The 16,237-nt window shown below is 41.4% G+C and overlaps 1 protein-coding gene across 3 annotated transcripts in view; it reads right to left on the reverse strand.

Annotated features, from left to right (window-relative positions):
- KLHL29 (kelch like family member 29) overlaps positions 1-16,237 on the reverse strand; it is a 395,034-nt gene that overhangs the window by 133,862 nt on the left and 244,935 nt on the right. For 2 of the 3 annotated variants that reach the window (XM_058019805.1, XM_058019806.1), the window contains exons 4-6: positions 10,551-10,664; positions 3,182-3,323; positions 1,896-2,444 (exon numbers count right to left, since the gene is read on the reverse strand). In XM_058019805.1, coding sequence (XP_057875788.1) covers positions 1,896-2,444; positions 3,182-3,323; positions 10,551-10,664 — 805 coding nt within the window. The remainder of the gene's footprint in view (positions 1-1,895; positions 2,445-3,181; positions 3,324-10,550; positions 10,665-16,237) is intronic. The other variant, XM_058019807.1, reaches the window with a different exon arrangement.

The raw sequence follows: 16,237 nt of genomic DNA on the forward strand, positions 1-16,237 counted from the left end.
CTTGGACTATTAGGCCAGACCGGGGTTTACAGCAGGTTAAGCAAAAAGGCTGACTAAGAATTTGTAAATCAAATATTAAAGACTGATTAAATATTTTACGATCTTTTTACTTAAGCTTTGATTTGAAGTTTACTTCATCTGCTAGCCAGAGATCTGCTGAAGGTTAATTGATGGAGGAAGAGTAAATAACAGCTCATGCTGCTGGCCCTAAGCATGCAAGGCATTTAGGAGTATTCCTAACCTCTAGTGTGCAGTCACTGGCATGCTCATTTGTCTCACTAGGTTAGTGTCACTAGGGCTCAGATATGTGATCAAATTACTGCCCTGAAAGTGGTTTAAGCTTATGTGTTTTCCCTTGTATTGTATATTTGCACATGTCTCCAGTGACACCAAGTAATCCCTTAAATTGCGTTAATTTGATCATGCATCTGAGTACCCAGTGCAGAAAATTGGGATAGGTGGCTATGGAAAGTGGATATGATGTTTCTTAGAAGACAAATAGTTCCTATGGAGGAGAGAGACATCCAGCAGAACTCAGTCTACCAGGATAGAGTATAAATCTCTCCCCCTTTCTTTCTCCTTCTACAAAATCAATGGTTTGTAACATATAATCATGACTTGACAAATTGCTTTTGTGGACTTTGGGCTTTTTTCTTCTTTTTTAAAGGGAAAGAACTAACAATACCCTTATAATTGTTGGTTAATTTTTGGCTATCCAACTGGGCCAGTGTCGTTTAAGGCCCATCTAGAGAGCTCAAATAAAAATTCAGAGGCTCATTATCCAGCAAAAGCCCTCACCATAGAGGTTTAGAGTTGGAAACTTAAAAGCAATCTGAATATCTGGTTTTACAAAAGTACTGCTGAGATTCTATCTGAGCTCCTTTTCAAGGGAACTTTGGTAAGGGTTTACACATACCAAAGTACAATTTATGTAAAGAGCAGGAAGAGTTATTGGACCAATCATTTTTAATAGAGATTCCTTGTCTTTAATTCAGAGCTACACAACAGAACTTAATAGCTTGTGGCAAATAAATAATTTACACATGGATTGTGTCTGAATAGAAATGCATACATAAAATATCACAGACTTAATGAAGGTGCTGTTTTTTTACAAAATCAATTTAATTGATTTTGCTGATAGGTCTGCATTAATATTTTTGGAAGCTCCATTTTGCTTCACCTGAACACGTGGCCCAATCGTGATTCGTAAGGGAGGAAGGGAAAACTCTCCAAATGCAATTAGAAACTTGTAACACAGAGAGCATTGGTAGTTTTGAAGTGTCTGGGGTAAGACACTCGGAAATAACACTCCACTGTGACCTGGTAGAGGGGCTCATTTACAAAGTACTCCTCAGAAAAGGTCAGAACGCTCATGACTATTCAGTCATGTGTTTTGCAGCATTTGAGCCCAGTGAAGATGGTAATGAAGAGTTTTCCCCTTAACGCTGAACATGTTGGGCTGTTGAGCTGCAGTCAGCTTTGACTTATATTTGGCCTGAGCTCCTACCAGAGTGGGGAGAAGACAAGGGCTGGACAAGGAGGTTGTTGTGGCAGATGCACAACTGCAGCCAGGAGAACAGTGGTTGGATGGAAACATAACATGGGGTGTCTTTCACAGGGAGAGGCATGGGATGATGGCTGCTTTACCCTTGGGAACACCAGCTTATCTGATGGGCCTGAAAGCTGTTTTTCACTGCTTTTCGCCCACAGCCTGTCGTACCTCCTGCTAACATGTTGCTTTTTGTCGTCAGTAACTCACAGAAGCTCTGCATTTTAGAAAAGCGCGTAGGCAGCCGCCGTAGCCGGCGGGCCCACAGAGAGCGGCCGGGACGCCGAGGGTCGGCCGCCGCCCGCCCCCGCTGCGCGCCTGAGGGGGCCAAGCTGGCCCGCCTTACCTTTGGGGTGCCAGGGGTCCGTGAACTCGTACTTCCCCACGCCGATCGTCCGCAGCATCTGCACCCCGTTGGTGTTGTCCGGGCCGCCCGCCGCGGCCGCGTTGGGGGGCAGCGGGGCGGCCGCCTGCCCGTTGGTGGTGGGCGCGTTGCTGGGCAGGGCGGCCGAGGGCAGGGCCGGCGGCGGCGGCGGCAGCATGGGGCAGGCCAGGTGGCCATTGCCCACCGCGCCGGGGCCTGGGTGGGCCACTGGGCCCACGCCGCTCATGGAGGGCATGCTGAGGGGCTGGCTGTTGGTGTACAATGGCTGGCTCTGGAGGTTGACCACCATGTTGCTGAGGGGCTGGGAGGGCTGCGGCTGGAGCTGGTAGTGGCCCGGCATCAGCGGGAGCTGGGGGGTGACGTGCGGCGGGAGGGAGGGTGTGACGCCGATGACGGGGGCCTGGACGTTGGCGGCCGGGCTGAAGGTGGGTGGCTGTGTCATCCCATAGGAGTGCGTGATGAGGGCGGGCTGGCTGCCCGCTGCCACCGTGGTGACCCAGGGCGCTGCACCTGCGGCACGAAGGAAGGCCGGCAATGACGGTGGGCTCGGCATGGGGGAGAACAGACATCAACACCCTCATCCTACCCCTCCCGCACTCGTGGACAGCACCGACACGCCCTGCTGCACTACACCTAATGCAGTTTGGGATCTGGAGCCCTTCCCAAGCAGTAAGTGCGTAAAATTGCTGCAGCGATATGAGCACAATTGTTAAAATACTCATCAGGTGACATGCGGCATGTTTGCGGTTTTATGTATTTTGCACTTTATGCAGCTTAAGCACACGCTTCCAAGAAAATTAACCTCTTTCCCTGCTGTGCTTTCACGGCTCCCTGACAAACACTCTGTGTGTATAATAATGGTGCTCCAGCCACTACAAAGACATTGTAATTAGGCGTCTGGCATAGTAGCACAATGTATGATATGTGTCTGGAAGCTGGAAATCATTTCAGGTAGTTCTGGACATAAAAGAAGTCCTAAAGTATTACAGAGCGCCTTTCCCTCCAGTGAAGGCAGAAAAGGATTAAAAAAAACCCACTCTAATGAACTTGCAGCATCTTAATACATTTGTATCAGCCCCAGCACAGAAGAAACTTGAGGGGTCTTTACAATGAGGGAAAACCCCTGCTAAAGAATAAAGAAAGGGCTCACAATGAAGTCTAATTTACAGAGGTAAATGGAGATAGTGCATTGAATTTGCTTTGAACGATTTTCCCTGGTAGAATTACAAATAAGATTAGAGACATACCTGGGTTTTCATTCTCCCTCATCTGTTTAGATGGAGGCTCATCAGTGTCCCAGGGCGTGGACTGATTGATGGGTGTCTGTCCCCACCTGACGCTTGTTGCAAGTCCTTGAGGCTGATTTTCAGTCTTGGAAATGCAAGGTGTCTACCAGAGAGAAAGAAAAATACAGAATAAAAATGTTTTGACTATTGGGATTAATTATGGTTCCTCATAACTAGTAGCTTGCTTGTTTGTTACAGTCCAAGAGGATATCCTAAGATCTTTAAATATCATTCATTTGGGGGTTGGACTACATGATCTCCAACAATTCTGTGATTTTGTGATTCTGTGATTGTCCTCCTGGCTTGCATGAGATGTCTGTATGGAAATACAATATATTTGAAAAAAAATTGCTTCTGGAAATTTAATAGATCTACCTTAAAAAATCCACAACAAACTAGTATTTTCAGAAATAAGTCACTTCATTTGCCATAAAAATAAAAAAAACCCCAACAAACAACAACCCAGATATGGTAATATCTACTCAGTGGCAGCTACATAAAATGGAACAATCTTCTGTTTGCTCAATTTCTTCCAAAAATAGCGAGTTTTGTTTAGCAGGAGGTAGAACAAGAGAGACTTATTTACAACTGTAGGACAAATTACTGTAGAACAGTAAAGAGAAGTCTTCGCATTTACTGTCTATCAACCCTTGAAATTGAATGCCAATAAAAAAAAGCATAACGTCACTGGCTGCTAAAGTGAGTATGTTGGCAGGTCTTCAGAGAGGTTAAAATAACTGTAAAGGAGGGGAAGGATTTGGGTTGAATAATCATCAAAGCAGACATGATCTGAAAGAGATCTCTTGATGAAGAAACTATCACATGGATTTAAATGCTACACCAGACCCCTGCTGCAATTTCAGGGGGCCTTCCCAAACAATCACGCCTTTGCTGAAGAAAAGGCTTCTAGAAAACAAGGGTGCTCCAACAGGTCTCATTTATTTAAGTCTGCTGTGTATTTCATTGCTGGAAGATTAAAAGTTTTTTGTTTTGTTTTGTTTTTACTGGTGTCAGAACCTCTAAACCAAGCAAACGGAACCAGCTGCCTATTGCTGAATGAGTATTGAGGAGTGAAGCCATAAAGAACAGGAGACCAGTCTGAGTGATTGCTTGTTTGCCTCGCATCTGGGAAGTAATTTAGCTCAGAGATGGGGGTACAGCAGCTCCATAAATGCCCTGGGTCACACTGTACCAATGAAATCTCTGTCAACACCAGCAGCCTGTTCACCCATCACCAGTACCTCAATCAACCCATGAAAGGAAGTTATTAGCAAACCCATTTATGCCCTCTGCAAATACATGCACACCTTCCCCAAGCCAATCTGTCATTCCTCCTCTCTGCAAACCCACCAGAGGCACCTGCTTCCTCCTGCCCGCCCTCCTTCCCCACCAGCACCCCCACAAGCACCTGCCCTGCTCCAGTGTTCCCCCCTTCACCCAAGAGCCTCTGATCTCTCCTGACACCCACTCCCTTTTCTACCTGAGCTTTATCCTCTGCGGGCTCCTGGACTCAGGAGTTGTGTGTGCAAACCTCAATAGACGACCAAGGTTTTGCTGTGCTGCCCTCTTTGCTCCCAGAAGCCACAATGGGATTATTTCCCCCACTAGACATGCTATACTTTGTTAAATGCAGAGGTTCACAGGGAAATGTGATTTTAATATATATTTTCCTGAAATTGTTTTTTAAATTTCCAAAACTCATGAATTTATTATTTTCCATCATTTAGGGGTTATGTTTTTTGGTTTTTTAATGTAATTTCTCTGGATTTTTTTTCTATTTTATTTGCACCAAGGACAATGATAATCTGGTTTTAGATTCACATTTACTTCTGTCTCCACCATTCTGACTACCTCGATAACTTTTGCAATTGAAATAAAAATGAGTCAGAAAAGACATAAAGAGAGGACATGCAGACAGTCAAGAGCTTTAAGAGCTCTGGTCTATTCATGGTGAAGAAAGGGCAGGAGGGGAAGAAATAAGTCTCGGTTTTGAAATGCTTTCTATTTATAAATTGTCCTGAGAAAATGATTAATATGAATACATTTAGCTTTTACATTGTACAAGGTCTTTGACACAAGAGGATATAACACTGCTGGTGGTTTACCAGTTCATTTTAGCAGTATCCCTTTGGGTCTAGCTAAACTGTTTAACAGCAGCCAAAGCACTCTGCAGTAGAAAAATAAATAAATAAATGAATATATACATAAATAAATAAAAAACCCACCACCATTCTCTGCCTATATATCAACTAAAACACGCCCCCCAGAAATACCAATATTTATTCCAAAGCAAAGCTTTAAAAAATGTACATGCACTATAGAGAAATGGACATTTTTAGAAACCAAAAGGAGGATTCATGACTCAAATCACACCCTGTGTGCTCCACGTGTGGCATTGGTGTGTTGCATTTCTTTGTTGTATCAACTGGGTCTTACCAGTGGGTTTGAAATATACAGCTGTCATTATTGTGAGGCATTGTCAAGACAGGCAGCATCTTGTTTAACTTTGTTACATTCCCAAGCTGCTTTAAAACTGTGTTGATACAAAATAAGAAAAAAAAATTTCCTCTACCTTAAATAATACAGAATGACACACATGCGACAATTTTAAAAGAACCCGTATGTTTTGTCCAGAATGGGTAAGAAGGAAGTACAGTTCTGCTAAATCCTACAAAAGATCCAGTTGCTTATTTTGGAACTTGTTTTCCAAAAACCCTAGAGCACCACACCAGACAACACATGTGAAAGTGGTAAAGTCTGCAGCCAAAACTAGATCTAAATTCCATACTTTGAGCATTAAAAAAGAGGAAGGAGGTTATCAGGTTTGCCATCAATAAATGCTTCTCCTTCACTTTCACTATATGACCGATTTTATTTTATTAAACATGCTCACAAATCCTGCTTCTTAGAGGCTCAGTGGATTTAAACATACAAATCCAGTAAGTTGCTTTCAAACTGCACTCCTGAACTTGTGTTCGTTTGATCAGAAAGTGCCAGAGATCAGTTGGTATGAAATCACAACACACATCCATGAAACACAGACAGTAATGGCGGTGGAAAGAGAGGAACAGCTCACTGAACTTCCTTTTAAAATGTATACATACTTCTGGTCTCTGATCTAATTTCTGCTTTATTTTTCTTAATACATGAAGGGTTACATTACAAGTGCTGTATGTCTCTGATCTGATTGCAGCAATTACCCATTTGCGTCTCTGGAAAGTGAAATTATTTCCAGCGTTATCAAACAAAGGAACTTTCTGTCCATTCGCTCAGGCCCACGACAGTGCTCTATTTGATGCTTTTAATGTACAACACAAATGACCAAAAAATGGCCTGTATTATGCTAGTTGTGCAGGGGGAAGAGCTGTGTTCCATTAGTGATCCACAGACTTCACAGAAACTAATTGTACTATGTTACACTTTTATCTTTAGCTTTCATGTCAGATGCTTGTTTGAATTAAACATGGAACACATGAAAAAAGGAAATGCATTACAAAATCTACTGGGTATACATCTCTGCCAAAAGTCTATTTACATGAAACGACCAAAAGGTTTCTAAAAGGTCTGTTAAAACCTGGCTAGTCAACAGCAGCATTGGCTAGTTAATTGCCTGAAATTCCTGGCAGACTACAAAGACTACTTAAGGAATCATCAGCATCTTTCTAGCACCTGTAAAATGTTCAGTTTGTGCTCTTTGTCATGGATAGAGTACCCCAAAATAAAATCTCAGGATTTTTTTCCCTCTTTAGTTGAAGCCACCATTAAGAACCAATAAAAACGTTCAGCTGAAGTCTGCATTTCACCACCTGCCACTTTGAACTCCAGAAGGGAGCAGTCTCCCAGTTTTAAGGAAATAAACTGCAATACAGATGTACAAGCAGAAGAGAGCAAGACAGAACAATTCTGGAATTACATGAGACTAACACAGACAAGTTGCCAGACTGTCAATTTTTTGCAGCTCAAGCAGTCATAAACCATGGCCCATAGGCAACAGTAATTGTTGTACAGCTGGTCGACTGAACCTTATTATATTAAAACATTAAAACCTTCAGATTCATGAGGCTTTTCAGAATATCTACAAGAAAGTTCATGAGTTCACAGCCATCAGATGATGTTAAAGATTGGGAATTAGTGATTTGGTCTATATAGCATCATGGCTGTATATGGCTACTCTTAGGTGTTGAGGAAGCATAGCTACAACTAAGTCTGACTTTAAGCCCTAAGCTTTACAAATCTGTAATGAAATAAGATCTAAATGTCTAGTAAGACCTTTTTTACATCAGTAGAAACATAAAATCTATTGTACTACTAAGAGCATCAAAGAGTATGCTAGTGGACTTAAAGAACTCAACATAATAAACACAAAAATCCAACAACAAAAATTCCAGTAGAATCTTCCCCAGGTTCAACACCACCAAGCACCTCCTGGAAAGGACTTACAAACACATTTTAGCAAATTCCCCAGAGCTTGTGGAACCACTGACATACATCCTGCTATGGCTCAGTGTGTTAAGTCCTATTCTAACAGTTTCGTGAGCAAAAACAAACTAAATCTGGAAAGAGAGATACTATTTGTGATTCCCAGCAATCAAAAGTGTTTTAATAAGGCATTCATTTGAAGTGATGGATGAGAAGTAGCGAATCTCTGTTCCAATTTTCCAAAAAAGATTGGGAATGGCAGCTTAATACCAAGGTAACGTATCCAATATGCAACCCAGTCTATTTTTCTTCCCATTGAAAATAAAAAGGTTGAGGAGCATGCATGCACAGAGGCAAACATTCCCTCCCACAGATTCAGGTTTTATGGCCTGTCATGGGTAAAAGCAACTTCAGTTTAATGAGGGAATTCCTTTTAAAGCTGTTCTCTATGCCTCTAACTGGTAATGACTGGTGGCCCTGGTTGGGTTTGAAGTCTGAATGTGTCTGAAGCACTAAAAAGTTCAGTGGTCTCTGCACCAAAGAGTTTATGGTCTAATTTGTAGTTCACACTGTTAAATATTGCATGAATCAGGTATTATTTGTAGGTGTGCATGTAAAATCTGACCATACAGGGATAAATCTTTATATGGAGCAAATTCCTACACGGTGCTGGACAGGACCCAAGTATATTTCTGAGTTTAGTCCATGGCCAAAGTAGCTCTTAAGGATGGAAGCAGAGCTTTTAAAGATGCACTGATGACAGCAATATCTCCCTAGCACTGGCTGTGTGGCTGGGCTACAGAAATTAAACTGTTGTTTTAAGAGATGAATGTACTGTAACATATTAAAAACCTAAGAGATATTGACAGGCCAGCATATAAGAGGAACAGAAAGAACAGCCCTGCAGTAAAACCTCATTCAAGGACTTGCTCATGGGTGGAGAAAAGAACTCATCTACCTTACAGTTCCCATCACCAGGCAATTCTGTGATGACACAGCGTTGTTTTTCTCTTCCCAAAACTAATGTGGGAGCCGCAAGAAAGAGAGTAATACAGTTAACTCATAGGAAAAATGTTACTACCCTGCATAAAAGACAAAAGAAGTCTAAGTTCCCTCTTGAGCAGACAGAATAATTCAATACTTAGACTCCTTAAACACCATCCAGCGAGGAGCCACCAGTCAGGGTGAGCTCCGGAGTACCATGCACAGACCAGAGACACATGGCTCAGCAGTGGGGTAAAGTCCTCACTTTGCAGCAGATTTAAAAACACTCCCCACCTCAAGGTTAATGATACAGGCATGGAGAAACCCATGAGTGCAGCGGGCCCACATCCCTGTGATGCATGCATTCCACCCCTTGACCAAACTGGGGTAGTTTGGTAGAGGTTGCAAAGGAAGTAAAGGTCTGATCCGTGTCCAGGCCAAGAACTTCTCTAGTGTGAACTTGTTCTCTGAAAAACCATTAAGGAAACAGTGACACAGTGAGCATCAATGCACATGAGCTTGGAACACTGATCGTGCGATTAACACATGAATAGCTGGTGGCTTTTCCAAGACTCATTAATCAAGGAGCAAAGAAATTTGTTGATACAAGAAGAGACATGCATACCTTTTCCATCACATGCAATTGGACTATAACCCAACCGGCTTAATTCCAGAAAATTGACAGCCTAAGTGAGCCTTCTTGAGCTCTTCTGGCCAGGCAGCCTGGATGCATGGCGGTGATCCTTCCTTGAGCTGGGACAACTCTTAAGAAGGCTCCTTGAGATAGCAAGACCTTTAACCAATGGCTGATATGTCAGGAACCTAAATTAATACTAATGAAACATTACTAATTCATGTAGCTACTCAATATTAATTATTATCAACTTATTATAGATCATTCCATTAGATGTAATCCGTTGTCCAAGTCTGAAACCTTGATTGGATCTAACCAAGGCTCTATAAGGAGTTTAGAATGCAAGTGGGTCCACTCTGAACTTTGTGACTCAACAGAAGACTCTTCCTCACTCTTTGTGTTTCTTTCATTAGATACAGACCTTTGTCTGAGACTCAGACTGGACCTGGCTGCACCTAAGTTCCACCATGTTGTACCTCATGACTCATCAGGAGAGTCTTCCTTACCATTTTCCATCTCCAGTCGCTGTGCAAAACATTCTGCCTTGATTCTAACTCAGTTGCATTTGTGCCCTTCTTCCATGCAGTAATTAATAAGGTGAACCTCACCATCAAACTTACTTAACCTTTGTAAGCCACTGTTAAACTTTGTTAAATTCCACTGAACTTATTGAACTAATGAAACATATTGCTGCTTCTCTCTTGAGTGAGGTGCATTCCACATATTCACAGGAGTTCCAGACGAGCACAGCATCAGCACCTTTACCCAGCCCTGATCCTGGCTCCACGCAGAGCACAGCTCACCACTCAGTTTGGGAGCTGATAAGAAGGCACATGTATGAGCATGTCCAGCTTCTTCCCAACACCAAAATCAACCCAAACTTTCTGGGACCGAGCCTTGGCTACTCTGATAAATAAGAAAGCTCAAATTCCCTCGCTTTGACAATGCAATGGAAGATAACTCCATACTGGGAAAGGGTCAGCTGCTTCTGTCTCATCAACTTTTTCTAAGGCTCACATCCACATTACCTGCAGGTTTGTGAAGGAAAGAGAAGGAATGAGATTATGGAAAAGAACAGAGAAAGATGGGATAGAAAAGGGTTGTGAATTGACCACAGGTGGTGTCTACTTCTTTCTCATGGCTGACTGCCCAGTACAACCACCACTCTCACACCAGTGCTCCAATCATTAGCTAGGAATGAATGCAGGACCATGAAATGACAAGAAGTGCTTCATAAATGCTACTTTGTATTCTGTCTTGGCAAATTGCACCAGCAGAGGCTCAGGTACTCACCCAGCTGCCTTCATTTCTCAGCGAGAACATCAGGGAACGGAGCTGAGGTATCGAACCAAGGTCCCGGCTGCGACACTTGCTGCTCCAGGACACCAGGGACATCAGCGCACGACACTGGGTTCGAGCACAGAAGCCCCACTTTAGCCTGAGCAGAACCTCCTCTACTAACACGGTCTGCATGCAGATCAACCCCAAATCAGAGCAAAGCTACGAACGCAAAATCATCTCACGACGGAGGAGAAAACGCGCGGCACGGGGAACAACGCGACAGCTACAGAGAACATGCACTGCGCAACGCGAGAGGGCTCTCAGAGATCCTGCAGGCATCCCATGGCACGGGCACATAAATCCACTTCATCATAAGTGCTTTTTGTCAGAGGGCTTAAGGAAATATGGGCAGTAATGGAGTAAGTGCTTGTCAGACCAGAATCCCAAGGGCGCACAAAGGATGTTACCCTTATGTACTGGCAAAGCTACTGAAGAAGAACCTAAAGGCTGACTTCTTGAAAACTAAACATTTATCTTGAATGCAAATGCTGGCCATTGGTAGGCTCAGAAGTCACTCCATACGGCATTTTCATGCCAAATTTCCCATGGAATTCTTTTAATTATCCAAACAGGACCCCAAATTTCATTCTGGATGAGGGCCTGAAGCATCAGAAAGAGAGGAATACTTAAGAAGCAAAATGCCCCAATCCCAGCAGTAAGTTACTGCTCTAAAAGTTCCTTTTTCTTGCATTGGATGCCAACATTCAAGCCCTCTGAACTCAGTATTTCAATTGCAGTACACAGTCCGTGGCAGGAAAGTGCATGTTCTCTGCCTACACAGCAGGCACATAAAAAGAAAGGGGAAAAAAAAAAAGAAAACCAATATAAGCCTGTGAGTGTTGAACAGTGCTGCGTGATATTAGTGATTTATTAACTTGGCTTGATCAATAAGGCTATCATCAAGGGCACATTTAGTTTGCACATATATTTCACTTTCTAACAAGCACTTTTGTGTGCTCACTTTAGTTTCCATAATCTGATCCAGGTTTCAGGAAGCTTTCTTTAAGGGAGAACAGAGAATTCTTTTTCTAAAAAAAGGATCAAAGTATACTCAGTCAACTCTCAAACAAAAGGACAGACAGTACTGTAGAAACAGCATGCTTACCTTTCACAGCAAAAAGAAAAATAAGCCTATAGGTTGGGGTTTATCACTGCCTTAAGTTCACCAACACCAATTAAGCTATTAAATTGTGGCTGAATTTCGATCACAGCAATTAAAAATTTCAACTTTCTTCGAGTGTCTTCCATCAGTAACATGCTAATTTAATGCATAATTTAAACTCTGCTGTCCTTTAATTCAGCATTTGTAAATAATTAAAAAAAGAACTAAAAATCCTTTTGCACTTACAAAGCTGACCCCCTCCCCCTTTTGCTACTGCAAAACAAAAAAGACTTTTCAATCAAGAATTTATTTAATTTTTTATATCTGAAAGTAAAAGCCATAAAAAAGATGAGAAACTGATTTACAAGATAGAACAATTAGCTCTGGGATATGTACATTAAGACTAATAAATTTCACATCATATTTTAAGAAGTGGAGGAGGAATCCCAGATATATTAGACTTTATTCAAATTCTATTGAAATGTTCAATTAAGAGCATCTTAGAAAGGTAAGTTATGCAGGCACTAAAATTAAGATGTGAAAAACGGCATTAGAGTGCTATTTCTCTCAGACACTATACGCTTTAATAATCCATCCCTTTTTCTACATCCAAGATAACATCGAAAATCTGGGTATTCTTGTAATTGCTCTGGTCTTGTTAAAATTTTTTTTGTGTAGAGGAAACACAGATGTATTTCACAGTGAAAAACACTACAATAATATACTGCATTCCCGTTTAACCCAAAATCACAGATCTCAATGATTCTTATTAAAACTTTTTTCCTCTGCTATAAAGACATTTTCCTCTGTGTGGACAGATGAAAATGCCCTTGAAGATTCAAACAAGTTTGTGCAAAACCAGCTCAAACCCATCAATATCCCACTGGTTCCTAAAAGAACCTAAACATTCCCCAAGCTCTTCTGACCAGACATGACTGGCAGATGCTTTTTGGGAATGTCTCAAGACACAACCCTATTTCCATTCAGATTCAGAGCTTTATTAACACAGGAACTTCAGTGCAGGATCAGGCAGTGAGGTAGACATTTAATTTGATTTACAACAGACTGCTAATATATGTTTTTTCTGGAAACACAGTAACTGTTTTGTTCAATTCTTCTGCTCTGTAGGTTTTACATCAAAGCGTTCCTGCTTGCTTTGTTTCTGTATCTCTGTGCTACCAATAGGAAGCTGCCCAGTTCTCCTGTTTTCTTTCAGCAGAACGGGTTCGTGGACTAGCATGACTGCCTCAGGTGCCTCAACCACCATCCTTCTAAAAGATTTATGGCAAACACATTGCATCCCAAGATATAAATCTACCAAATGGCTATTAGACATACTTTGCTGTCCACAGCCACATGATTTAAAGCAAAACTGATAATGGTATAGCTTGGTCTAGCATTACTGGTACACCTGTCAGAATTGTGCTACATCACCGCACATTTTTTCCAGATACCTCATTCTCATTTTGGGTGTGAATCGGATGATCCTTTAGTATTACTCTGTTCACAGCAACTTGTGATGCTAAACACTCCTTTGTCATCCAAGGATAAATGGGTACCATCAAGATTAGGCTCTACTTACATCTCTTTCATTGATATACACTCCTTTACTTTTTATTCTTTTAAGATTAAATTATTCTAAGCATCTAGTCCAATTTGAGCCATTGGACTAATTAAGAAGAGGAAATCCAGCAAGGATGCAAGTTTGGCCAAAGACTTTTCTGTTTTTGAAAACCCCCTGTTATGTATCTTTAAAAGAAAATTCATGTTACAAAAAGTATAAAACCTCACACTCTCTTTTCTCCCAGGAAGTTAACACAAAGTAAACCACCTCTAAAAATAATCTCCCGCTCAAGAAATGTCAAGGTGACAGGGAGAGGGAGAAAAGGCTTATTGTGAGCACTAAATAACACAGGTTAGTTCGGTAAGCCATGAAGGGAAGGACAGACTAAAATTAAATGACCTTTGGTAGGGATACCTCACCTACAACAGCAAGTCGTTATCTGATCTTCCTAATTCTCCTCCTCCGCTGTTGCAGGTCATGGTCCATCAGAAGCTGCTATTCCTGCTAGGATGGGTGCAGGGCAGACAGTGCCCTTGCATTCCCCCTGGATGGACTGCCAGGGAGGCCAGCCTGGGGTCACTGCAGGTAATACCCCTGAAGAGGCAGCCTGTCCCCTGCTGAACTTGCTGTGGCCTTCAGAAGAGCAAGGAGAGTTCAAGCGGTTCTTGTACAACCTTTGCCTCCAGAATACAAACCGAGCCTTGGTTTGTTGTAATAAAGGTTCAGTTAGAACACAAATCTATAAATATCTAACAGTGCAGATCAAAATGGCCAACTTTGGTCACAGCTATTGATCAGAGTGAGAGAAGCAAAATGGGACCACACACCTACTCTGAAAAAAACCCCAATAGGTATGCTTTGCACACAACAGGTGGAAATCAAAGTCATCTTTGTTGAGAATCCAAAATCTCCTTTCTGCCCATATCACAGTTTTTGGAGTGACTGTCAGCTTCAGTCACTGGCTGACTGGCTCTACCAGATTTTCCAGATGTTATTAGAATAAAGCACAGAGCCATATTTTGGTTTATAGTGATGATTCTGTGCCAAATTCAAACATAGATCACATGCTGAGTTTCTTAAAATCACTGAGTTAACAATAAAGTTGAGCCATTAAGCAAGATCTTCCACCAAACACGCCTGTCTCAGAAAGGGTCACAGAATTTGTGACATTTAGATGCTTTGAGAGGAGATATGAAGTTGGACTGAATGATAACTGTAGGTCCCTTCTGACTTAACTAATTCTTTTCTATTCTATTCTATTCTATTCTATTCTATTCTATTCTATTCTATTCTATTCTATTCCTATTCTATTCTATTCTATTCTATTCTATTCTATTCTATTCTATTCACAATTAAATAAGCATATGTACATAGATACATCTGTATGTCTTTCCCTTTCTACTACTGAGCTCTGGATGCTATAAAAAAGTTCATCATCTTTTTCTAAAAGTAGTCCAAGCTTCATATACTGGGGAAGAAAAACAAGAGGTAAAAGCTAACAGACTCACTGAGGGCCTGCTTTTCTAATGCTGCATTTGATTAATTATATGATTTACTTTCAATGACTGCTTCAATCAATCCTGATCAAATTAACAAAGACAATGATCAGAAATACCAGACTAAAACACAATACAAATTATTTGGTTCCAGGGGATCCAATCAAAGGAAACAGGATTAAATTAACCAGTGATCGGATTAAGGAAAAGTTGCTGTATAAAGTCAGAAATGTATTAGTACTTCGGGCCATTTGCTGTGTCTGTAGGTTGCCATTTCCTGCTCTTTACCTGGAGTTCTCAATACACTTTAAACAAAATTGAGTTTTCTAGGTATTACAAAGGTAATGTGGAAGAAATAAAATAAAATAAAATAAAATAAAATAAAATAAAATAAAATAAAATAAAATAAAATAAAATAAAATAAAATAAAAATAGTTATTATATTACTACTATTTCACAGTAGCATAGTATATGGGGGTCTGCCACAGTAGGCATCCTTTAAAGAAAATATACACCTTCATACACCCTCCTTCCCCAGGAGTCTGTACCTCAAGGAGTTTCTAGTCTATGTGCACTACACAGAGATCAAAACATGACAGAGTATCAGGATACAATCAAAAAGACAGAAAAACCCATTTAATTCTACAACGTTAGTAAAGTACAAAGATGAAAAAGCTACTGTTCAACAAGGAGCATTAATGAAAGTTGCCAGTGATACAGCTGAAAATGTAGTTCTTACCTAAAAATGAAAGTAAATACAAGTATCACAGGAGAAATACTTCTATTTGCTGTGTACTAAGCTGAACCTTGAGCAGCTGACAAGGTCCTACAGCACTGAACAGAGATTTACTTTCAAATGCCTTGGGCTCAGGCTGGTTCAACTGGACTAGTCAGCGCCGAGCTGCAAAGGGACTTTGTGTCCAATGTGAGGCAAAAGAAAGGCTGGGGACATCAGGAGCCAGCTCACTTGGAAGTAATTCAGAAAATATAAATGCTGAGTTACAGACTGAAACCAGACTCAATTCCTGCCCTCTTTTTCTGCTAAAAGATTCACTTAATAGATAAATGAGGGATGTAGAGAGGTAATCCCTAAGGACTGTTAATAAAGCTACTTTAGAATGCTGGCACGCTGTGCTGCTTGTAAATCCTGGCCCCCCATGCTGCACGGGATGAGGAAGGACACTGGACTGGATGTGCTGCTCACATGGCAGCAGTCCTCAGCAGCACAGAGACAGAAGAAACCTACACTGCCACTGATCCCGCTGTGCACATTAGGGGCCAAAGCAGAGGGTTCACTCATCTTTCAAAAATGGTAAGAAAAGGAGCTGCTGTAATCTGAACAAAAACAAAAGGCAAAGCAGGTGTAAGCAGGTCAGATCCTAACGAACAAATCCAAATATTTGTCTCTTATGAAAGTATTCAGGAACTGTACGGGAAGACTCCTTCACTATCACCTGGTACAGTGCCACTTCCATCT

The sequence above is a fragment of the Melospiza georgiana genome, chromosome 3 (genome assembly GCF_028018845.1).
Source record: "Melospiza georgiana isolate bMelGeo1 chromosome 3, bMelGeo1.pri, whole genome shotgun sequence".
NCBI lineage: Eukaryota > Metazoa > Chordata > Aves > Passeriformes > Passerellidae > Melospiza > Melospiza georgiana.